We start from the raw sequence: 25460 nt of genomic DNA, 5'->3' as shown, positions 1-25460 counted from the left end.
ACTCATTTCTGCAGGTTTTGCTAAATATCTATTTGGCTCAGTGTGCAGAGCCCTGTTCACAAAGGGTGAAGGGCTCTACCTGCAAGATGGATGGCTACACAACTGAGGGCTTTTGAGGTGCATGTTATTTGTATAACCACAGAACAGTTCAAATCAATGATTTTATTTGCTGGCTTATGCTTACTTCATCACGTGATTCGAAGTACATCTTGTACTTTAGGCTTTGCCTTCCAAAAATTTTGCTTTCAGGTTGTGGCTGGTTTGAGCATAACTGTATCTTGGTCTCCAAAGACAAACATGTTTTTATAAAGACTGTTCTGGAGACACCCAGAAACAGAAATTGATAGTGCAACTGAAGCTCTTCCCTTTTCCTGCTGTGGGATCACTGATACTACAGATTGTTCAGTTCAAGCTAGTGGCATGTCAAAAGAAACTTGTATTCCCTGATTCACTTTTATTCCAAGAAGTTTTTCAACCTTGTCTTAAATCTAGAAAGGTTTCTATTTGTTATTTCATTTAAATCAATGGAAACTAAACATGTGCCTGAAGTTAAAAATTCATTTTTAAGTATTTTTCTTGGCGTAGAATCAGAATAAAACATTGCAGAAAGATGAACAGAGATATCAAAATCTGACTGTCTTAAAGAGGTCAACCACAACATCCAACAGGGGTTATTTAAGAAAAGGATACCTTTTACTTTTTATAGCTGTTTTTTTAAGAGATACAAATGCTGCTTGACTTGCTTTCATATTTGATTTTATATATCAAAATTCCTTAACAATGAATTAAGGAACAAGGGAAAAATTTATAGGTATTAGAAGGCTGTGGGAAAAATAACAAATCCCAGTTTTTTCATATTGTATACTAAAATACACACAGGAAACAAAATACTATTTATTAAGCATTCTTGCATTGTTTAGTAACAGAACAATGACACCCAATAGGAGACAAACTGCACTAAGTTCTAATGAAGAAAACAAACCAAATGAGCTTAAATTGCAGATAAGTTGTTATCTTACCCTTCAGACTCATTTCAGCCTCTTCCTCAACACAGTGTTCCAGTTCAAGTAAACAATTCCCTCTCTTGAGAACGAATGTGCAGTATGGTATAGGCAGTTTGCAGAAATGTTACTCTTGATATTTGGGTGCAAAACATCCACTTGTCCCTAAGTAGATGTGGTGTCTTCTTTTATTTTAATTACTTTTTTTCTCATTTGGCGTAAGATGTTTTCTTTATTTGAGTTTAGAGTAGAGTGTTTTCTTATGAGTGAGAAAGACTGGACAAAAGGAGTCTCTTCTTGAAACCAGTTGTCATATAACATATGGCCTAACATGTAATGTAAGATTTTAAGTTGTTTTGGTCACTAGTCAGGCTATCACTTATCAGTTACAAACGTTCAGCTTGCTTATGTAAACACAGAGCTAACAGAAGCTGGTTCAGCTTCTTTAGCTGGAGTTGTGGATGAGATAGATTATTCTAGCTTCTGAAAAAAATCAGTTCTGAATTTGCTGGAGGTTCTGGATGATTTTCTCACAAGAGTTTGTCACAGGAGCCTAGCTCTGGTCCTGAAAATACTGATTGTTTCAGGTTAAAATGACTGATCTGTCACCTAGCCCTGAGAGACAGGAGATGTCACTTTGAAGTCTGAATGAAAAAAATGCCTAAGTGCATCCCACTGTGGATCCTAGGTAAAGTGGGAGGGAGTAGATGTTTAGTTAATGACCATTAGTAGATGTAGATGTTCAAACTGCTAACATGTAATTGACATGAACAGGTCTGGAGTAAAACCTGGGAGATTTTCTACCCCACCTCTGCCTGTTTCCCGGTGCAAGAGCATTGCAGTCTTGGAGTGTCAGCTGATACAGAGATGGCAGTTCTGAGAGTTGAATGTGTGGGGTTATGAGCAGCAGAGCCACAGCTTCTCATGCCTAAATCATAGCAGGGGGCAGTGCAGTAAAGGCTTCTGAGTGTCACCCTTCAAAAGACACAGATTATATATATTCTTTCCAGTTTTGCTAGGCCTTGTGTGAGCTAAATGAATAAAAAACCACTTTGCCCACCAAGAGGTGTGTCTTAATGAAGAATGGCAATAGCATGATAATTAAACTTCATGAAACCTCTCAGCTGAGTGAAAGATCCAAGTGTGCATGAGGTCTCACTATGATTCATGCCTCTTTGGTTAAACCATGGTGACAATTGCGAGTATTATTTGGTAAAATTGCTATTGTTGTAAGTTCAGCAGCTCTATTACAAGCACAGTGCTTAAAGAAGCTGCCACTGATGTGGGCAGTTGTTTAAAGCCAAAATATATCCTCTCTTATTTTTTAAGCTGTGTCTTTCCTGGAAGTGTATCTTTGACTATTACTGACATCATAGTTATGCACTTACCAATAATGAAAATATTTTCAGTTGTTTACATCTTATAGTTTAATTGTTGCCCTTGTTGCCAGAAAAATTAAATATAAGTCTTGTTAGAAATATTTTGAATAATGCCTTTTGAATGAAATAACTTTTATATTTTAATCAGAAAATTAAAAAATGTAAAAACTAATTTAGTATTTCTATTTCTTCATTCAAATAATAACTAGAGAAATTATATTAGTAATATATTTTTAAGAAAGCATATGGAATTTATCCAGTGTAAAAAACTTTAGCTAGGAAGACTATAACATAAATATATATCTTGTTAATTCAAATTCCACTTTTTTGTCTCCACATTCATTCTGCCAGTGACCATTAATCAGGCCTGGTCTCAAATCCATGGCTGGTGTGTTGAGCCATTGTGGAAATTGTTGCTGCAAGACTGCTGAGTCGAGGGTGTACCAAGTAAAACTGGTAACTCCTCTTGTACAACTTCCAGCTATTAAACACCTCCCTAAATGCATCAGAAATCTATAAATGTTGTGAAAAGGCTCTGGTGAGCCAGTCAGCCTGAAAAAAGATCTGCATCTTTAAAAACATATTTACAAGGGCTTCACAAAGCAATCTAATAAAATTTGGATTTAGTGGAGTATTAATAAAAATATTTGAGGCTTTCTTTTAGCAGCATCTTAGATGTAAAAATCAAAGTGCTTAAGCTACTGTATTAAGTTGGACATCAGTATTGTAAGGAAAAAAAACATGAGCACACACTTACTTTAATAAGCAGATTGAGAAGATCATTAGCAAAGTGGTGGCAAATTTAGAAATAAAGATGAATTCATTTCAATTTAAAGCAACTCCCCTGCTTTTGGAAATGTCTCACAAATCAGCTATGGTCTTTATATGTCTACAGTCTCTGGACATTCAGCAGGGAAATTTTTAGAAAAGGATATAACATATATACCTTTGGATTTAAGAAATTCTGGCTGGTACCTGCAGGCAGCAAGTCCCCTGTGTCACTGTGTGCAGTGACTCTGGTGTGGCTGGGACATGCCTGACCTGCAGTGGACAAACTGCATGGTTTATCTGCACTGTGCAGTCACACACTGAGCACTGAGGACAGACCGACCTCACTGTGTGCACACGATACAGCCTCCCCTGACATCCCATACAGCAGCATTCCAGACACACACTGGCTTCACTCTGTGTCATACTGGACAGAGCACATGTTCTTCCATGAGAGAAATCCCAGAGAGAGAGATATAGCAATCATTGCTTTTCAAACTTCAAAAGATGTTTTCTGTGTTTTCTTTGCCTCTTGTCATAGCTTAAATAAAACCCAATTCATTACTAGCAGAAAAAAATAGCAAAGATGATGAATTCAGCTATATAATTCAATGTATTTGTATAAAGTTCAATGAACACTCAATCAGAAATAATTATTTAAACTCTAATTCATCCACATCATTCTCTAGTAATAGAAAAAAGGTCTAACCAGCAATACTGTGCTGGTAAGTGCTCCTGGTGTTACTGGATGAACTGCTGCTCTATCACATGTATGTATGCATGTATGCATTATGTACCTGACAAGATCAGACCCCATCAATCCAGTAACCAAACATAACAGTGGCCACAAGTGCCATCAGGGAAAGGGCTGCAAAAGATTTGAGTCCAACATGATAGTCTGTAGTGGAGCAGGGCAGGCATCTGTCACACAGAGCTCCTCCAGATTGTGCTGCCTTCCTGCTGAGGTACAAATAACAGCCAGGGCTTAGACCTGAGTTCACCTCTGTGTCTACCTGTGGAATACACTGCCCTTGTTAGTAGAAGTGAAAGAACCGACAGTTAAGACACTTAAAACCACTAAATACCAGTTTTGATATGTTGTATGGGTTTTTATTTAACATGGACTAATAATATTGAAATTGTTAAGGTTTAGGAAAAGTAATTATCTTTTTAGCTGTTATAAAAGAAGAGTACAGCAATAAGGCTTTATAAGAAAAACCATCAAGAAAATTTACTCTGCTTTTGATGCCAATCTGAGTAAAGATTTTCTGCAAAATTTTAAGGAAAATACCATAAGAAGAAACACTTAACTCACCTAGGATAACCAATCCCATTAAAATAGCAATTTTAGGCTTCTTATGTATATATGAAATTTTATTTCTGAATTATTTTTTCCCAAGGTATAGTTCCCATTATGCAAAGTATAATCCATGATTCATGCATAGAAAGTCATCTAATTAATGTAAGAATACTTTGAACAAGATCACAGGAGGGGCAACACCAGGACAGGTTATTGGTCTGTTATGTCAGGCATTTATTTCTGGGATGGCCTATATACTTGGGGGAAAAAAACAGCCAACCAACCAATAACAACAAAAAAATCAAACAAAAAAACCCACAACGCAAACAAAAAGCAATTTTACACACAGAGGAGGGAACTTCACAGTATTACACAATGAAAAGATTATCTCAGCTCTGGCAGCCAAGAACAATCATGATTTAAACCACACAAGGACAGATAATTCTTAAATATTTTCATAGTATCCTGAAAAAGATCTAGCTTATTGTATATTCAGACCGTTTTTAAGTTCTACAAACACGTAGATTTTTGTGGTGGTCAATATCAAAAGTAGGTCACATAGTGTGCAAAAAAAAGTATTTATGGTAGGAACTGGGATGCTTCATCTGAAGCAGAGAGCCTGAGCCAGCAGCAACTGGGTCAATTCTACATCATCTTCACTAGAATAGAAATGCCATTTCAATTAAATAGCTTGAATTTTGGTACCCTGTTTAGGGTGGTTTTTTTCTTGGAATTGAGAGCACTGTCCTTGGCAGTGTTTTAACCAAAGGCTGGTAGTACTTGGCACTTCTCTTACAACCCCAGCCTCTTGAATCTGCATATTCAAGGACGTCACGTTTTTTAAAATGCCAGGAAACAAAAAGGCAACAGCAGATAGCCGAGCCAGAGGCAGGACTAAGGGGCTCCCGGTTGCTGGGGTCTCACCCGCGGTGCCCGGGAGCCGAGGCTGCAGCACCACGCGCTGCCTCCCCGGGCACCCGGGCGCCGCTCCTCCCGCTCCGCCGGGCCCTGGCGCTGCCGGTGCTGGCGCCGGGGCCGGGGCCGCCCCCGGGGCGGGCCGGGCGGGGGCGGTGCCGCCGCCGCGTACAAAGGGCGGTGCGGGCCGGTTCCTAGCCCGACGCTTTCGGCAGCCCCGAGCAGCGAGCCGGGCGTCGAGCGGCGCTCGGCCCCTCCGCGGCGGAGCGTCCCCGCCGCCCGCGGCGCATAAGGCCAAGGCTTTCCGACTTCAGCTACAGTGCTAGCTAAGTCGGGGAAGGCAACACGGAGCGAAGCCGCGCGTCCCCCCTTCTCTCGGCAGCAAGCGGCGGAGCGGGCCGGCATGGCGCGGGCAGCGGAGCCGGAGGGCCGGCGGCGCGGCGGTCAGTGCGGGCGGGCCGCGTCCCGAGCGGTTCCCGGGCGCGGGTGGCCGGGCGGGGCTGCCGCGGGTGGGGGGCACCAGATCGCGCCGTGTCCCAGAACGGTGTCCGCGGCAGCGAACTGCGCCCGCTGTACCGAAATGCGGTGGATGTGCCCGCATCTGCTTTAGCATCTGTTTCTTATTTCTCATTTAGGATCTGTGATTGCCTATTTTACGTCTGCAAAGTTTCTTCTTTATCTTGGACATGCACTGTCCACTTGGGTAAGTAAAATACTGGCCTGGTAGAAGTAGGATTTTATTAATCTGGCTGTGATTTACCTGAGCTTTATTGGTGCTCTCCAAAAATCTTTGCAAATTAGCGCACCACCATAGAGGTCTTGTTACAACACCTTGCTGTTAAAAGTCTTCATAATCTTTACAAGGTACGTTGCAGTAGGTTTAGTTGTAGTGCAGTACTTTTGGAGGGACTACTTCTGTACCTTTTAATGTTTGTAAATAACTAGAACCAGTGACACTCTTTATAGAGGAGAAGAATGGACAGCAATATATGTAAAGGACTTACATACTTTTTAAAGAGAAATGCTCAGTGTTTACAGTGGACTCAGTACTGTCACTCACTAGCTAACTTGTTGAAAGAGTTGTCCTCTCTAAAATCGTTTGCCTCCTGAAATGCTTTCCTTCTGTGCTAATATGATTTACCAGTTTTTACTCACATGAAGAATACTAAAAAAAGCTACCTTAAGATATGCACTAAAAATAGACAGTCTAGTTCTGTTCCACAGAATAAAATTAAGAGTATGTGTGCATTTTAACACAATCATAGGTCTCTATACAATTGCTTGGTTCAAAAATAAATGGAAATTTTGCCCCTATTTTCCTTGTTTTGTGTTTTGGTCCTGCACTTGGACTGGTTTGAGATATGTGTTAAACGAATGGCTCATCTCAGTTACAAAAATGCATGCCTAACTTTGGAGCTTCTTGCTTTCACTAACCTGAAAGGTTGTACTGATCTTTCTCTTAATGAAAGAAGTCTTTGAGTGGTATCAAATGTTTATTGAAACAAGTGCAATATTTTGGCAGTTGTTAATGTTGAAAAGCAGAGAGCTGAGCAGCTCCTTCAGAGGTCAGGGCTGTTGCCTGCATGCCCAGTTTTTGTCAGTCATGCCCACAAAGTTCTCACTGGCAGCTTGGCCAACCCTGCTTACTCTTCTCGGATCAGTGCTTCACAGCTCTGCCGTGGGCTTGCTTTGAGTCCCTGAGTAATAGTGACAAAGCAGAGTTAGAAGACAGTCTTGCACACAGTAACAAATGGTAGACTACAAGATGTCTGTTTAGCAATATTAACGGGATACTCCTGGTTGTGTCCTGGTGCATTTTGTGCTGAAAATCTTGACTCAAAAAGCCCCAGCCAAGTCTGCCTAAACAATAGTAGTTACTCTGCAACACTTACTTCGACAGAACTGGGTGCAAGACTTCATCTTTAGTATCTCCTAAGCTTTGGTGTTCCTGTACTGTGAAGGCTTTTGCTACCAGGAACAGTAAACAAATACCTGAATCTCCAGAGCACCAACTAATAGATCATATTTGTCTTAGAGTGGCTCTCTCCACAGTACAAAACCTGAGAGAAATGGGGTTTTGCTGTAATTGAGAGAGCTAATTAGGTTTCTGTGTTACTATGCCATTCCCAAATGCCGAGAGAAGCTGTAAATGATTAAACATGTCACATCTCCAGAAATGTTCAGACTTGAACAAAGTCTAGGCTCTGTTGGGCCCTTGCTCAGTAAAGTATTTGAGTATGTGTCTGGCCTCAGGGATCTTAATAGGCTGGACAACAATGCTGAACTGGAGTCTCAGACCTTATGCTGTTGCTGTCTATCCCTCAACAATAAAGGAGGAACAGCTTGGAACTGGGTTTACCTTGTTGGTGTCAGGCCTAATGTTTCCCAGGAGATCAGCTGATTGCAACTTCCCAGCCTTATCTGTGTGCCTCAGGAGGCTGTCAGTAGGTGGTAGCCTGGCTATTCATCAACTTGCTGGCTTCACTTCTGACGTGGGATTGTATACATTCAGTATAAGGTGATTATAAGGGTAATTATAATTACAGAAGGGGAGGAGCTGTCTTTAAAAGGATAGTGATGCTGAACAGCTGCAGCTATTTAGAAGCTTTGAAATGGCCACATTTTGAGACATTTTAAGGTGGGACTAAGTGTATGTAATCAAGGATCTGCCTGTTTCTGAAGAAAATATTTGTAGTTCAAATTTCAATAGATCTTAGCTTGAAATGACATACCTGCTACAAAGCTCTGCAATTCACTAATTTTGTTTTCTCCTCTATCTTTGCCTATTCTTTATGGTTTTGAATTCTTGAAAGAAAATCACACTTTCAGATTGTAACAGCTGTGATTTCCCCGAAAATTATCTCTGGGTTGACCTGATCAAAATACTCTGGGTAAATGTGTTGGATAAAGCTGAACAGTGTTCACAGGCTCTTAGATGAAGTGTACAGCAGAATCATGATGCCTCTGGAATCAAAGGAACCTTTCCATGAGATTGAGTTTTTCACTCTGACAGTGGTGGCTAGCACTGACTTGCACATGCTTAGGTGTTTGTTTTTTTAATGCCTTTTCCATTTTGTCAGAACCCAGTAACTGAAACATTTGTGCATAAAGAAAAAACCCAAACTTAATATGTATGTATTTCTTGGTTCATTTTTCTAGCTTAATAAGCAGTTATCTGGGTTAATTCACCTGCATGTATTTTAAGTGAAATTCTATAAAGTACCACCTCAGGTTGTACTAAGTTTGAGTGAAAGCTGGAATTGGGAAATTATATGCCTGTGCATTCATTGCTGGGATATTTTTTCTATATATTTCTACTAACTAACCATGGAATGTAAGTGGAATATATTTACAAAAGGCTTGAGGTGTCTCTTGAGAGAAAAATGGTTTAAATATATATGAAGAGACATAAGATGATCGTGCTTATAGTAGCATTTGTCATTGGATTAAGTTTAAAAAAGCATATAAGTACCTTAAGATTTTATTAAATAGATGAAATTTTCTTTCCATGATTGGAGTATAATTTTTTTCAGTCTATTTAATGAAACAGGTATCCAAGTTTACATGTTACAATATTTACAGAAATCTACTTCAGTGAACTCAAATAACATTAAAAGGCAAGTGTTTTTTGTGTTTATACTGTACTGAAGACTAATCACACTTTGCAGTTATTTGGACCCTCCAAATATGAGATTTTTTTTGTATCTCTTGATTGCTGTGTTACATGGTAAGTTAGATTTGGCTGGCTTTGATTTTTTTTAAAAGTACTTTTATGTTATACCTCTCCCAACCCTTCTGAATATTTGAGGTCCTTAGAAATTTGTACTCTACTGTATCACATAGCACTTGTTTGTTTAAGATAAAGCAGCAGAAGAAAACAGTTTCATGTTTAGTTTGTTGAAGACTAATGTTAGGGACCCTGATTAAACAACCTGTGTGCTGTAGAATGATATGAATGATTTCTATTCATCTGCTTTGTTTCTGATTATAAAAAGCATTTTCTGTATTGCTGCAATATGTTTAAAAGTAAAGGGAGATGTGACAACAAAAACCTCCATGTATTTATTAGCAATCCTAAAATGTTTAGAATGGAGTGAAAATGACTTGAATGTGTTTTAATAATTTAGGCGTCCTTTTTTGTAGCTGTAGCAAGTGGTATAAGAACATGAATGTTTTGTTCTAGGTATTAGGTTAAATTTGCGATAGGCTAAATAGGTTAAACTAGTTTACAACAGGTTAAATGACCTATGCTATTCTACCTCCTCTGAGTAATTTGCCAGTGCTGAAAACTAAAAACAGCTGAAGTCCGTTGATTTCAGAAACTTCAATTAACATTTACCCATATCTATCCTGATTTCTATGACTTGTTTCTTCTTGACTCACTTGTGGTATAAAGCAGCACTTAAGCTTTGATCATCTAAGAGCAAACTGCTGCCTTGAAAAGTTACTTAAATAGCGATCAGTAAATCTGTTGTTAATATTTGATCTGTGCTACAGAATTTGTGTAAGCTTTTTGAGACTTGTTGGATGTGGCTGGTGACAGACTTTATCCGGTAATGTATTAATAGAAAATATCTGGGATTTTTTGATTTGTGGTACTATAAGCTGTAATAAGTCTCTTGGTTAGGATAGATGATCTTAATGATACTGGGATAAAATCAATGGTGACAGGCTGTAGCAATTAAAAAACCTCCTGAGAAACCAACAACCACAAAGACCCCTGCACCACCTCTGTGTGTGTAACAAACCTCTAATTTACTACAGACATTTGACAGACCTGTAGTCAAATAGTGGACCTGTGTACTTCTAAAGAACAGCCAATAATGTTGTGTATGTTCTCTTACTCTTAAAGGGAGATCGTATGTGGCATTTTGCTGTGTCTGTATTCCTGGTTGAACTTTATGGAAACAGCTTACTCCTGACTGCTGTCTATGGCCTGGTTGTGGCAGGATCTGTTCTTCTCCTGGGAGCCCTTATTGGAGACTGGGTGGACAAGAACTCCAGACTCAAAGGTTAGATGCATAGAGCAGGTTATTTACTTCAGGATGGATCAAATTCATGTTAAAAAGGTGAAGCTAACAGAGTTAATTCCTCAAGTCAAATATGAGAATGGGGCTTGCTCATCTCTTCTGAAAAGGGCAGAGTGGTTTCAGAGTGGTGGTGGTTGTACAAATATACAAAGACAGGAGGAAAACAGTTGTAAGTCACGATGTCTGTTACTCAGGCTAAACCCATGTGATGTGTAGAGATGTATGGGAAAACAAAAGGTAAAAATATGTAATTTTAAGGACTACAGACCAAATTCTTTTTGTATTAAAACACTAACATAAACTTGTATTATTTGTTGTCTTTTGTCTGGATGCAAGCATCTTTCACTTAAGTGTAAACACGCTGCATTTGCATTGTGCTTATTGTATATATGCTCTAGTCTGTTTTATAAATAAAATGGGATCAAATTCTTCAAATGAAGTTTTACTTTCCAAAAATTTTCAAAATAGTATGCCTTCCATGGTAGGTTGAATATGATTTTTAGAGGCTTGAGCTAGGTTTTTACTACTTGAAACATACTGTCAGCATTTAAACAGGGACTTAGATTGAGAGAAGACCTACTTAGAGTGTAAATCAAGATACATTAGACATTAGTTTGTTTCTCTAAGACAGTGGAAGATTCAGAATCTACTATGAAGTATACTTTTGCCACTTGTATTTTGGGGGAGACTAGGAAATTAGAGTTGTTTAATGAATTTCTGTGTGTTCCTTAATTATGTCCACCTTAAGGCTATAGTTAGCTCATTCTTATGTTCATAACTGTTGCTCTCTGTTTGGTTTGAAACAGTGGCCCAGACATCCTTGATTGTGCAGAATTCATCTGTCATCCTGTGTGGTGTTATCCTGATGATTATCTTCTTGTTTAAGACACAGCTCTTGACATTATACCATGGATGGCTTCTTGTGAGTGCTTCAACTTATTAATAAGAAATTAATTTATGAAGAAACTTTGGGAATCATGGGAGATGGATGAATTTTATTCTTTTTCCTCTAATCTGTATAGACATTTCTGGGAGCCAGAACTGGCAAATGGAACAGCACTTGTTAGGTAAACAGAGATGATGATTTTCTGCCAGGAATTGTAGACTTTGATCTCGTTTTGTGTGAAGAATAATGCTAAAATATGTGGAATCAAATATAAAACTATTTTCTGCTTGTGTAGAAAGTGGAGATCTCCATCAGTTTTCTTACATTATAACTCTTTCCCTTTATCTCTCTAGACATTGTGCTATATCCTGGTTATCACAATAGCAAATATTGCCAATTTGGCCAGCACTGCCACAGCGATCACAATTCAGAGGGACTGGATTGTTGTGGTTGCAGGGGAAGACAGAAGCAAACTGGCAGGTGATACATATATTGCCTTTATAATACCTTGCATGTCTTACTTTCTAAACTTGATTTTATTTTTGTTTTAAGACTAGAGATCAGTGCATCTTTGAGTTCCAGATATTATAAGAAAACCTCAAGTAAAAGGGCAGCCTTTATTTTGCTCTTCCTCGCTCTGGACCACAGCAACTGAGATCACAAATTACTGTTGTGCTTACAATTCAGTTTGGCATCCCTAAATTTGTTTTGCCCTCCTCTTAGTACTTCTGCAGCTCTGTTAGGAAAACTAGTCCTGTTGAACAAGCCAAGTGTTGCAATACTTTATTTTTAGGTCCCTGGAATGAAACAGAGAACTCTTGCGTAACTGGGCTTCTCTCATAGGGATCAGAGAAAGATGCATGAGAATGAAGTCCAGAACAGTTAAGTAGGTATATGAGGAAATTGCCAGTAGGTAAAACTATGCATGTAAGCACATTTATCTAGCATTAGATGTCTAACTCAGAGCTGTGAGTACTTTGCTTCAGTTGGAACTGGAAGCTCTGCTTTCCTTTGACATCTGGTGCTTCTGAGCACTGACTACAGACTAAACCATCTTTTGCCTAGAAAATATTTTTTTTTTTGCTTCTTTGCTTCTCCCCCTGTGCCCTGCACTTGCACAGTGGCATTGATACTACTACTAGGATATGATTCCCATTCATATCCTATTGCAGCTTGGCAGTCGTGACACTTCCTGGATGTGAGAGACTGGGACTCTCACCAAGGGTGCACAAGGCAAATTACACCAAAGGGTATACAACAATCCTTGGCTGTGCTGCTCCTCTGATTGTAACACAGCATGGAAACCAGCATTTTTTGTGATGAATTTGGTCAGGCTGTATGGGCTCTGAATCGACCCCATAAGGGGACTTGAGCCTTCTCAGACAGAGGAACTGATACTGGGCTGCAAACAAGGCACAGAACAGTGTAACATTACCCAGACCTTCTAACTCTGGAGCTAAAGTTTAAGTCTGATACAGTTTGGATGTCTTCAAGCTTAGACAGCATTTCAGCTTCTGGACTCTAATTTTGTATAAAGCTGCCTAAATTGCCCATAAAGTTCAGAGTCCTTTTGGAAATTTCAGTCCTGCATTCCAGATTCTTACGTGATGTTTATCTCAAGTGAAGAAATACTACTTACCCATTTCATCCAGGAAAGGCTAATTCTTACATGTAATACAAGTGTCATATTTTTATTTCCCAGTCTACAAATTATCCTCCCTGATCTTTTATTTTGACCTTACAGTGCCTTTCTAGGTCATGCCTTTTGTAGAGCAGCAATACAGGTGAACTTTATTCATCCATGTGAATCACAGGTAGAAAAATAGCAGCTATATGTAAAAACTCTTAGGTTAATGAGAACTCTTAAAACTTTATTCTTATGTCAGATCTTACTCAGCAAATAATCTCCCCCATCCCTGGCATAGTGCACATGAGGTAAAGTACAGACCACACCTGCAGTGAACTGCTGCCTGGAACTCAGTCCTGCCTCTTTACTGCTTCACGAGCTCAGGCACAATTGTATGACCACTTATATTTTGTACTGAGAAATCAGGCAAGAGGTTACTGGAAGCTCTCTTAAGACTTGATTGAGAATGCAAACAACCACTGGATTAAGTGCCTTAGTTCAACAGATTTATCTGAATCATCCCTTCCAGGCTGAAGAGGCTTGTTTGCTGTTTAACTGTGCTATAACCCAGAGACTGTTGAAATTCCTTAACTTTAAAAAAAAAAAAAGTGCTGATGCTGACTTTGCAGCAAATACTGTTATCCATCTCTGCATTGTTACCTTTCCTCAAAGACAAATCTTAATTATGCAAGTTAGTGGAATAGGGAAATGAAACCTTACCCTGATTTTTTTCCTTTGTTGCCCTTGATTAGTTTTCCTGTTCACTCTTTGTACGTTTTTCTGAATGGAATTATTAGCCTTCCTCAAATAACTCAAAAAACAAAGGTAGGTTAGTTAAAATTTTTAATGCCAAATATTATGCAAGTATCTAACCTATTTGTCTGAGGGTTAACTAGGTTAACATTGAATTCACCTTGAAATAGAGTAACTTGAATGTTTCTCGGCAAGGAGTAATTCTCTATAGATTTAATAAAGCAGCTTCATGCTGATGTAGAATTTTACTTGCCCTTCAAGAGCTCGAATTTTACAGTAGGACTCTAAAAGGGGCTTCATGTGTGAAACCACTGTCTAGCAACTTTTAGGAGTGGAAGAATGGCACTACTAATTGAAAACTTACAGGAACCCAGACAGTTTAATGACAGTGAAGTAGATAAGATTGAGGGTGAGGCATTCCTTAACAGCAAATGAAAGATGCATTTGTGCTGAGAAAGGGTTGCATGTTTTGACTGTAAACATCAAAGGACCTGAAAGGAGTGAGGACTTTGCTCAGTAAGATCTAAGGATGCCTAGAGCTGCCATTGACCAATGTGACTTAAAAAGGAAATGGAAAAGCCACTTCAAAGTTCTGCTGCTATCATGGTGGTTCTATGGTCACCAGATATTAGAAGTAAATGGAAGAGGCTAAGAAATACATGTTGGGAGATAAATTACTATCTTCCCAAGGTACAGTTCTACCTTATGAGATGCCTGGAGCTGAGCTAGGTTTGAGTGTCACAGGGGTAGAGCTCAGAGTTCACAGTATCAGTGCTGTGTAAAAGTGATCTGATCTCATAATGAACAGGACTATGCTGCCATAGTAAACCCAGCATGCTAAACCTGGAAGACCTCATGCAGGCAAAACTGGCAGGAGTAGGGATTTGGCTTACATACACCTTGGTTGATTGCAGTGAACTTAAACATTGAAGTTTGAAGGTGCCTCTGGTTATTCCTGGAACCAGTTGCAGTTGGAGCAAGACTTGTAGCTTTACCTTTATACATGTGCAATTCACAATTATGTTAGTGAATATGTCACTGTAAGTGTTCACCAGTCATTTCATATAATCAAATAATTTCTGACAGATATGAATGCCACAATAAGAAGAATTGATCAGCTGACCAATATCTTGGCCCCAATGGCTGTTGGTCAGATAATGACATTTGGCTCCCCAATGATTGGCTGTGGATTCATCTCTGGCTGGAACCTGATGTCAATGTGTGTGGAATATCTGTTGCTCTGGAAGGTTTATCAGAAAACCCCTACTCTGGCTCGCAAATCTGCAAAAGTCGAAGCATCGGAACTGAAACAGCTGAATGTAAAGAAAGGTATTGAAAACACAGAAGTGGCTATTTCAATTCACTGTATATTTTTTGCATCAGTCAAGCCAAGTGTTGACTTTTGTCTTCTACAGGCACTGCTTTGAGTGCTTTTGAGGCTAAATAGCTTTCTACTTCTAGCTTGGAGATGTCAGGTTTGGGGAGTAGATACCAGAGACTTGAATCTAAGCAACAATACTTTGTGCAGCTTTTTGAGGAGCTTTTCATAAAATGCAGCCCAAGAATTAATTCTCTCCTCTTCATTAACCCCTTAGAGTAAATCTTCTATGTAACTTTAGGCTGATCATAGGGGATCTTCCTATCCATCTATACTATAGCTGATAAGCTGGACCAGACCCTTGTCTCTGTAGTGTCTACAGCCTCTGTAAGACTATCCCTTGCTAACTCTTCTCTGCTTTCACATAGTATTAAGAGGCTTTCAAGAGGTTGTAGAATAGATGGTCATATTTCTATTCTGGTGTGACTGAATGATTTTTACATGTTCAAGGAAATGGTGGAGGAAAAAAAACTCTTTTGGCCTTCAGCTCTGCTTCCTTGGCAAAGCAGTACAAGTGGGATTTGCAGTGTAGATGACTATGGCTATTACTATAAGTAACACTAAAAATTTATATTAACATTACTTTAGCTAGATTCAATAGCAGGATCTTAAATTCAGAAACAGACCTTTTGTTGTGAAGTAGTAGAAATGTCAGATGCTGAAATACTAAGCTTAAGTGTTTCCCCATCTTTTTTAGTATATGGATACTACTGGAAGCTCATGTTATGGCCTCCCAGCTCCAGTAGGTGGTGGGCATTTGGTTGGATTTTGTTGTTTGGTTTTTTTAGTTGATTTTTTTATTGTAAATATGAAGAATTCTGGAGTTTTGTTTAAATGTTAACTAACAATCTTGCCTGAATATATTGTGAATTAGAAAGCTGCTATTAAAAATCCTGAAGAGATCTATCTTCCTAGCCATTAGATCCATGGTGGTAATAGCTGGTCCAGTAAGCTGTTGGACCAGGCTGATTGCAGTCGGGTATTAGAGAACTGTATTAGTATTAGGGAGTGTAGAAGGCTCCATAGCTTTGGAACTGACTCCTAAATACTTCTTGAGAATGAAGCATTTAGCAAATGTCAATATGTAGGAAACACTTCTTAATCCTTGCTGTTGCAGTATTTTGATTTCATTAGAAGAGCTGTGTTTTTAAAAGCTGCTGAACTACTTTGTGTGTCTCACTTGTTGTATGTGGAGTTAGTTTTGAATTTACTAGTGTAAAAACACTGCTCAGGCATCCAGACATTTGTAGAATTTCTGTCCTCTTTACTAGTATAAATACTGCTGTGAGTTTTTGGATTTTTGTTTGTGATCAGGGAAGTGCCTTTTTCCTTTATTACAGTGAGAATGGAATTGTAGAAATGCGTAGGTTTTCAGGTTTGTTTTTTTTTAAGTCAGTTTTTTTGAAAGCTTTTGGCTCTGGACAGGCTTTAGCCTTTTTCCATGACATGGGATGCTGACAGATGTTTAAATATTCCCTTCTTTTTTCAGTTAATGCTTTTAAGCATACGAAGCTGTGTTAAAATGCTACCTGACACTTTCATTAGGCAAATAATTTCTCTGTGGAGCTTGAGCATTCAGTCACAAGTCTAGAAGCAGGCAGTGCTTTCTCCTATCACTGTTTAATTCATTATATTGATAGGGATAAGCTTTACTTGATCTTACTCCCAAGGTAGGATTTAAGAATAGTTTAAATGATTTTAGTTTAGATACCTAAGAGAAAGCTTGGTAGTGGAGTTTGACTGATGCACTTCTGCAGTAGTAAGCTTATGGCAAATAGTTGTCTGTCGCTTTACACTGTGCAGTTTGCAGGCAGGAGTGTGTCTGACAGCTCCATTTCTGTTTACAGAGAGTGACACAAAACCTGCTGAAGGAGTACAGTTAATTATTGAGAAAGATGTAACTGGCTTTGAGCCCCAGCAGGAGAAGGAAGTCGGCTGCACTGCCCGGATTGCCGAGCCTTTCATAACGTTCCGGGATGGATGGGTTGCGTACTACAACCAGCCAGTGTTCCTTGCAGGCATGGGCCTTGCATTTCTGTATATGACTGTTCTGGGATTCGATTGTATCACTACAGGCTATGCATACACTCAGGGGCTGAGTGGTTCTGTGCTAAGCCTCCTCATGGGTGCCTCAGCAGTCACTGGAATCATGGGAACAGTAGCTTTCACTTGGCTCCGGCGCAAGTGTGGCCTCATCCGCACGGGCCTGATTTCTGGAGTTGCTCAGTTGGCTTGTCTGATCTTATGTGTCATCTCTGTATTTATGCCTGGAAGTCCTATGGATTTGACTGTTTCCCCATTTGCTGACATCAGTGCCAGGCTGTTTGAGAATGAGCCATTGCCTACTATAGCATCTCCAGAACCTGAAATGATTTTGGCAACTGGAATGCCCAACGTGTTGAACGGGTCTATTGCTCCTGCTGACAGTGACCCAGAGATGAGTCCTGAGCCCGTGCCTTTACTCTCTGTTAGTCTCCTGTTTGCAGGAGTCATTGCTGCTAGAGTTGGTAAGTATTACATCTCTATTACAATCTGCTATTAATTCTAAACATTACAGTGCCTCTCAACTAAATACAATTGATTTTTAGAATTAGAGGCAATAATTGAAGTATTACATCTTGTTTCTAGGGCCAGTTGATTGTACTTCACATAAAAATGAAATGATCCTGCAATAGCATTGCTAGGGTGAAGAATGCAGTACTAATTTCATGAATATTGTATGTCACTAGCAGGAGAAAAGTTTACCACATTTGAAGATGATTGTAACGTATTTTTTTGGAAAGCTTGTCTCCAAATTATTTGTCTTCACAACCAAATGAAACCACTTGTTACTAGGAAATGACACTAAGCACATCTGCTATGAAAACCTTCAAATTTCACAGTTTACTAATTATTTACTTATTTAAATGGTCTTGGTGTTTAGAAAAGGAAGTTTTGATTTGGTTGGCAGATTAATTTTTTGAGGCTTTGCTGGTTAGTGTAGTATTAGGTATCTGTATATATTTATATATAACAGAATAGGCAGTCACAGATAAATGTACTGAACAGTAATGGTCATCTGTGGAATCATTATCCTCAGTTTCTGTATTTTTTTTTGCTGAATTCTGGAAGAACAAAGTACTTGATTCGCATGTATTGAGTTTGTTTGCAAGATAACGTGCTAAAGCTGGATCATGAACAGATTAAGCCAGTTTGGAATCTAATGTCAACCATTTGAAATTGTGTATTTTTGTATAGTTTAAAAGATGTTTGGTTTTTTTTTTCAGGTTTTTAGTGATTGCATCTAGCATGAATACACTGTAAATAGCTGTAAGCCAGCTATTTAAACAAGGAAAGGATGAGTAAAACATTGGCTCAGTAGTCACGATGAAACAGGATGTGACAGGCAACTTAAGGTGTCAAGTTTATATATTTTTTCAGAAAATTTTTGTAAAAGGAAAGTAAATTGCTTTTGACTGTGAGTGTGAAATCAGTTCTAGTCAACAAGAGGATATCTGATACATTTTTGGCAGAAGTGATGAATTGTGCCAGTGCAAGTTTGCCATGAGAATCCTAGCAGTATGAGTAACTGTTTTTTCTCTCCATAGGCCTTTGGTCCTTTGATTTGACTGTCACACAGTTACTCCAAGAAAACGTCATAGAATCTGAAAGAGGCATCATAAATGGTGTCCAAAACTCCATGAATTATCTTCTTGACTTGCTGCACTTCATCATGGTCATCTTGGCCCCAAACCCTGAAGCTTTTGGCTTATTGGTGCTTATTTCTGTGTCTTTTGTTGCAATGGGTCACATAATGTACTTCAGATTTGCCCAGAAAAGCTTGGGAAAACAGCTTTTTGTTTGTCACACTCCTGATCCCAAAGCAGCCCCTGACAGTTCACCACCTGGTAATACATCTACTGTCTGAAAGGATTCGCTTCTCTTACTAATTTTGCTTCACAAATACCATGGTTAAGCACATATACTTCCTTTTATGACCCTGTTTGAGGTGTTTCTCTAGAGTTGAATGTATAACTTAGCTGTTTGGGGAAGCTGTCCCAAGAGAGAAAATTCATTTTACAATGACCCTGTAAATGTTTCATGTTTGGCAGAGGACAGCCTGGTTGCATCTTGACAGCTGCAGTATCGAAGGTTCCCCACAAGTTTCAAGTCTTGTGTTTGATCACAAAAATGCTGTTGTAGTTCCACTGCTGACCCCCAGAGTGAAGTGGTTAAGTTGTTATCCTTACTCAGTTTACCATGAATTCTGACTAATTCTTGTGTTCATTGAGTAAAATGAGGTCTTGTCCTTCTTTTTAGTTAGTTCAGAATAAGTTTTTATATAGTATTTGGTTGTTTGGAGTTTTTCTCCAATATTCCTTTCCCATGAACAGTTCTTCTCTCCTATATTCTTAAACTGTTATAAGCATCCTCTCGTTGGGCTTTGATAGTCCTTGTGGGCCCCTTCTAACTCAAAATATTCTATAATCCTTCTTGGATTCTTCTAGTAAACTCAATTTTTTTTTAGGTCCCAAAACCTTTATAGTATTTTATGTTTTGGTTTAACTTTATGGAAACACCTTTGCAGGTTTTTTGCATGTTTCCTCACAAATTAGACAACTGTTAGGTACAAGATATTGTATTACACTTTTGTTGCACTTCTTAGAGTAAAACAGCCTTATTTAGCAGAAGCTATTGATGTAATATTACAAAGCATGGCTTTTAAATTGCAAATGGCAGGTTTGCTCGGGTTTGATGTAGCAGAAAGTGCTAAGGTCAGTAGTATTGGTAGAAAAATAAATTCTAGTGCTAACTTTAGTTTTTGCCTCAGAATACAAGCAGCTTTAGTTACTTTTCCAATATATCAGGCTTTAATAGGGTTTCTGAAAACAATTGCATTTGAAAATAGCTAATATTTCAGGCAAAAGGTGGATTACTTGCATTTTTCTGATGTCTATGTGAATTTTGACTTTGTTCTAAAATATGGTGAGATGATAGACTGAGAGGCCCTCTAAAGCAACTTCAGAGCAATGAAAATGATACATCCCCTCTGTTCAATAAGTTCTTGCCTTTTTTTGGTTTGTTGGTTTTTTTTTTTACCCTGCATGTGTACTAACACAGTACTTCCATAGTCATTAACCCTGTTGTGCACTTTTGTGGAAACTACGCACTTTGCTTTCTCAGTAGAGTTGAACCTGGTGGTGTTCTGAGTTTTCTTATGGCTTGGCAGTCTGACTTCTAAATTTAAATATTGGTAAAATGTTCGCTTGTAAAATAAGTAGTATGCAAAAGCAATGTCAGCAACTTGTAGAAAGTACCCTCTGTAATTTTTAAGGTGTTTTGTTTAATTTTAGGTACTGTCCTTCACAGTCATATGTTACCAGACTCAACCCTGGAATGTAAGTGTGTGAACTCCATTGAAATTAAAGGCGTTACACCAGGGCTGAATCTGGTCATCACAAATTTTATAACAATTATCTGTCAAAGAATGTAAAGAACCTCTAGTGGCTTTTGTGTCAGATACAATGTTTTATAAGAGGTTTGAAATGGAATGAATGGAAATCCAATGTATGACCAATAGACTGGCAGCCCTTAGTTTTCAATAACAGGATTTTCCTCTGATGGACCAAACCTAATAATTACTCAATGTTGCTGAAAGCTTCTCAGGGATGTTTTCACTAGGTTTATAAGTGTTTATACTTTGACCAAGAATTTCAGTTTTGTTTTGATATAATAAAGTAAAATATGTAATTTAGAGTAGATTTGAAATTTGTGACTCAATCCTGAGTGTAATTTAAGGAAAAGGGAATTTTGCCATCAGCAGAATTTGTCAGAAGACAAATAAAACAAGCTTATATAGATTTGTAAATACGTCCAAAGGATAGCCTTATGTGGTATATGATAAGCACATTAGCAAGTGAAATAGCTCTGATTTGCCAAATATATTTTCTCATGTGTAAATTGGGACCAGATTTTAATATTGTTACATATAAATAAAGGTAGTCCAAATGTCAGTGAACGCCTCTATACTGCACTTTGAAAAACATCTGAATGCCACTGTATATCTTGGACTCACTGGCCATCAGGGAAGCAAAGCTGAAAATGCAGCTTTTTATTTGTGCTGTCTACAGTGCACAGAACCCAGGGTGCCTAAAATTTCATGCTGTAGCACTAAGCACCAGACATCCTAGAGAGGATGTATTTCTGAAGCCTAGAGAGCTCCAAAAATGTGACAAATAGAGTTGGGAGCTTGCCATGTTCCTGCCTGTTCCCAAAGGCTTTTATTTTTTTTTTTTTTTCTTTCTCCAAGAACAATTTAGTCTTGTTTAATTTGAGTAGCAATTTGTTTCATAAATAGTTCCACTAGATAGTGCAGTACTATTAGGAGAGGACTGGAGCTTTGTATTTTGTAAACATGATGTGGTTAGGATTCATATGTGCATATCACAGCTGGAAGGCAAGACAATCCTAAAATAGAAAAGTGCATGCTAGTTTGAAGAGGAATAAGGAGGTTTAAATTGCAAAACTTGTGTGTATTGGTCTGTGTTGGATGTCAAAAAATGTATGCTGCTTGAGCACAGCCTGTTTGTGTGCGAGTCCAAGATGTGTGCAGACACCTGTACTCAGTAGTGCTTTGAAGCAGTGTGGAGCCTGAAGTCTTACTTAGCAGGACTTTCATTAAGTAAGCATTTTTGGCCTTGTATTTATTTATTTTTATAAAAAAATGTCCAAATTGGATGAAAACTGCCCTTAAAAATGTACGCACTAGAAATCAATCTTACCAGAATATTTTATTATACAACCTTATGCTGGACATAGTATTGATTTGTTTTACAATTGTTAAAGCTAATTAATAAATTTGCATAAAAAACTTATTTGTCCTGTGTTTTTCTGTTTGTGGGTATCTGGGTATGCTACACTTAGCATGGATCCTGTGCATAAAGTTTTTTTTTTGTATGATGGGTTGGAAGCACAAACAAATAGCGTTGAGGAGGAAGCACATGACAAATGTAGTCAAGATCTTTCAATGACCTTGTAACTCTTTGGTGAATTGCTCTTTATTTACCACCCACAGTGGTAAGTTAAGACACAATAGATGAAGGTCTTGCAAGCTCAGCCTGGGTCTTGCATTGGCCATAGAACAGTTTTGTGTCTTGGCCTGCTGAGCAACAGGAAGCAAATGATTTTACCTTGCCATGTATCTTTACCATGCTGATTTTGAGATGATGGTCTTCTGTAGCAGCAACCTGTAGGTAAGAACTGTAGGGATAGGAGTGGTAAAGTTTTAGTAGTCAAGTACTTTTCAAGACTAAACTCAGAATGTTTAATATAGGACTGCTTCTGGCTTTGTGTATTTAGGATATGTTTGCACAAAGGATTGATCTTTAGAAGGATGTTACATTGGTTCATTAGGAGCTCTCTGAACTGATTCCTCTTTGAACTAAGATTTTCCTAGAAGCAGACCTGTATAGTTTGTCCCCAGTTGTTAATGTTTGCCTTCTTCACTGCCGATTACAAATTAAGACAAGTGTTACAATACTGACTTGGAAGTGTAGGTACACGTATATATACCCTGTAAATATAAAAGTGCAGAGAAAAAGATTTGTGAATGGTATTGTGTATTTAATAGGTAAAGAATACTTCTTGAAACGGAAGAATTCCCTTCACAATTTACTATTTGATGGTTTCACTGGATTTTTTTTTTTTTTTTTTTTTTACTCGGTTGTAAGCGTTTTGCAAAGTTCTGAGTTTTTTAAGCCCCTGAGGAATTCACTGCTCAGCAACCAAAGGTAAAATGCCTGGAGATACCTACCACTGTTTGTTTGCTTGTTGCACTTCTTGGCTTACCAGGTTGTTGAGATATCAGTCCTTCCTGTGGAGGGCAAAGTATATTGTATATTCTGTATTGTATTCTTCTCTTCTGAAATATTTAACTGTTTTTGTTTTCAAAAGCATTTTCATAAAGTGAGCACTGGTAATGGGGTATGAAAGTTTAATCTCCTTAAAGGAAAAACAGTGAACTGAGACCCTTCACTTAAACTGTTTTGTTTCTTTGGTGAGAAATCTGACTCAGAAATTCCAAAGTCTAGTAATTTTAAAATACTACAGTCACTTCTGTATTTTGCTTCTGTGAAGTGCATGGTGGATGTCCTGGGAATCAGAGTAAAGACTTTCTTCTAGGGAAGAGTGCAACTAGTGGGTATAGCTTTTCTGAATCCAGCACTCTGGAGGTGGTAATGCCATTCTGTCTGCCTCCAGGCTGGCCTACTTTCAGGTTCTCCAGGAATATTACTGTGCTGTGCTCTGCATTCATGTCTTTCTCAAGTACTTAGTAAGTGTTAGAGTAATAGTTCTTTTCTGTTTTGACCTCTGTAGTTACACATTCTCTTACCTGCTTGTGTGTGCTTTAACTGCATGGGGTAATAAAAAGTATTTTATTAATGAAAAAAGATATCTTTTGCTTCTGCTTTAAAAAAAGGCACTGTTTTGCCCCTCTGAAGGCCAGAAAAATCTGAAGAAGGGTATTTGCTTAAAGGCTTGCAGGGAGTATGGACAAAGTGCATGCTGCTCAATAATGCTTTTTCAAATACTTCAGCTTGTCCTTGTATTGGCCAATATTTCTTTCTAGTTAAACTTTATTTCCCTTGTGGTCACAAGGGAAGCATGCAGCTGCTTTTTACTCTGGGTATAGGGTGATGGAGCAATCTCTTTTCACACATCCCAGGGAGGGATGGACCAGCTGACAGGACACACAGCACCTGGCAGCCTGTGCTCTGCCAAAGGCCTTGGGGAGCAGGAACAGTTCCAGCCTTCTCCTCTGCCCACCTGCTGAAGTCAAACTTTGAGACCTGTCTCTTTCATCATATTTAGATGGGATGAACCAAGTGAAGGAGGTGGCAGGGAGTGATGTGGTTGAGTAAGTTCTATGTCCTTGGAAAAAAGTGGGTAAAAATATGTCTGAAGTGTCAATATTTCTATGGCTGACAACACACGGTAACAAACTGATGAAGTAGTCCAGAAAAAAATAAGATGAAATCAATGCAAGGCCCTACATTTAGGCACAACTGACTCTTAAAATACTGGGTATGGAATACTTATCCACTGTTGCAGAAAGTAATTGTGAGGTTATGGCATAATAAAGAGAAAGCATAAGTAAATACGAAAAAATAAATGGAAATGGGATTTGTAGCATGTATGCTTCATTAATTGAGTCATACAGGATGCCATTCTTTTTGAAATTGAAAAAAATGGAGACTTGCATTCAATTTTTCCATTGTATCTGTCTTGAACAGCAGTGATAACCAGAGAGAAGCCAGAACAGTGAAACAGCTGCAGTCAGAGCTCTAGGAAGTGCTGAGTAAAGTTACCCAGGGAGCACTGCTTGAGCAGGGAGTTTAGGATGAATGACTTCTAGGAGTCCCTTCCAACATTATCCATTCTGTAATTCTATGAAATGGCTGAAAGAATTGAGGACATTTAGAGACTGAGGTGATGTGCTAGCCATACCTGCCTGTGTAAAAGGGGATGGAAATAATGTGTAATCTTGCTTGAGAAGAGGAGCATTAGCCAAGTCAGATTACAGTATGCTTGAAACTGTGCAAGTTGTACAGTTTCCAATCCTGAATCTTCAAGAGCTGGCACAATTTTTTTCCAGCCCTGTTTTTCTGCAGTTGCATGAAATATATTTTTGCAGTTCTTCCAGTTCAGTGTTTCCTCTAGAGCTGCTGCTTAGGCAGTGGACTAGTCCTACTGTTTGCCTTCAGTTTATAAACAGTCTCTGGATGTGCTATTAAAAGTAGTTCTGCAGGATTAGCAAAATGTCCGGACGGCTTTTTTAACAATTTAAGGGTATCTTTTTAATACAGGAGACCTTCACTGTTTTTCAGAATGGTCACATACTATTCCTGTGCAGAGCCTGCCTGCATTTTATGTGTATATCTCCTATCCAGCCTCCTTTTTTGAGCTCCTTTAGCTGTTGATACCCTGCTGATTTAGGGAAGAGCTGCAGCTCGGAGAACTGGGACCATGTGTTTTCTGGGCCTGCTTCTAGAAAGTCGCAGTTTGGTTCTCAGGGTGCTGAAAAAATAAATGCCATGTGTGAATTCCTTCATTTCTGAGAGCTTCCTTCCACGGACTGACCACATCACATGTAAGAATTGACAGGGAGTTGTACAAATATGTGGTCTGTCCAACTGGAAGGGGAGGAGGAGATGTCCACGTTAGAAATATTTGTTCAGCTGCTACTGGAGTAAGGCCAGTCAAAGTTACTGTTTACAGTATGAAGTGTGCTGCAGTCCATTTATCTTCTAAAGATAACCAAACAAGATAAAGAACCCATTCTTTGGGACAGTTTTGGTTTTATTTGCTTGACTGCAATATACTATTCTGTCATCCTGTACTGACCTTGGCATTGTTTAGCCATGCCTGATGGGAGCAAATTGTG

General features: G+C 38.7%; 1 protein-coding gene across 1 annotated transcript; it reads left to right on the top strand.

The window, feature by feature from the left end:
• Nucleotides 1–5550: 5550 nt before the first annotated feature.
• On the top strand, nucleotides 5551–21891 carry SLC40A1 (solute carrier family 40 member 1). The gene is made up of 8 exons (XM_056495764.1): nucleotides 5551–5806; nucleotides 5999–6066; nucleotides 10216–10375; nucleotides 11200–11315; nucleotides 11633–11759; nucleotides 14746–14988; nucleotides 16885–17544; nucleotides 18625–21891. Exons 1-8 carry the CDS (start codon nucleotides 5767–5769, stop codon nucleotides 18942–18944), a joined length of 1734 nt encoding a protein of 577 aa, XP_056351739.1. The 5' UTR covers nucleotides 5551–5766; the 3' UTR covers nucleotides 18945–21891.
• The last annotated feature ends 3569 nt before the right edge of the window (nucleotides 21892–25460 follow it).

Source organism: Oenanthe melanoleuca, chromosome 7, assembly GCF_029582105.1.
Source record: "Oenanthe melanoleuca isolate GR-GAL-2019-014 chromosome 7, OMel1.0, whole genome shotgun sequence".
Taxonomy (NCBI): Eukaryota; Metazoa; Chordata; class Aves; order Passeriformes; family Muscicapidae; genus Oenanthe; species Oenanthe melanoleuca.
Note: the sequence above shows the minus strand (reverse complement) of the source record. Positions and strands in the feature narration are given on the sequence as shown.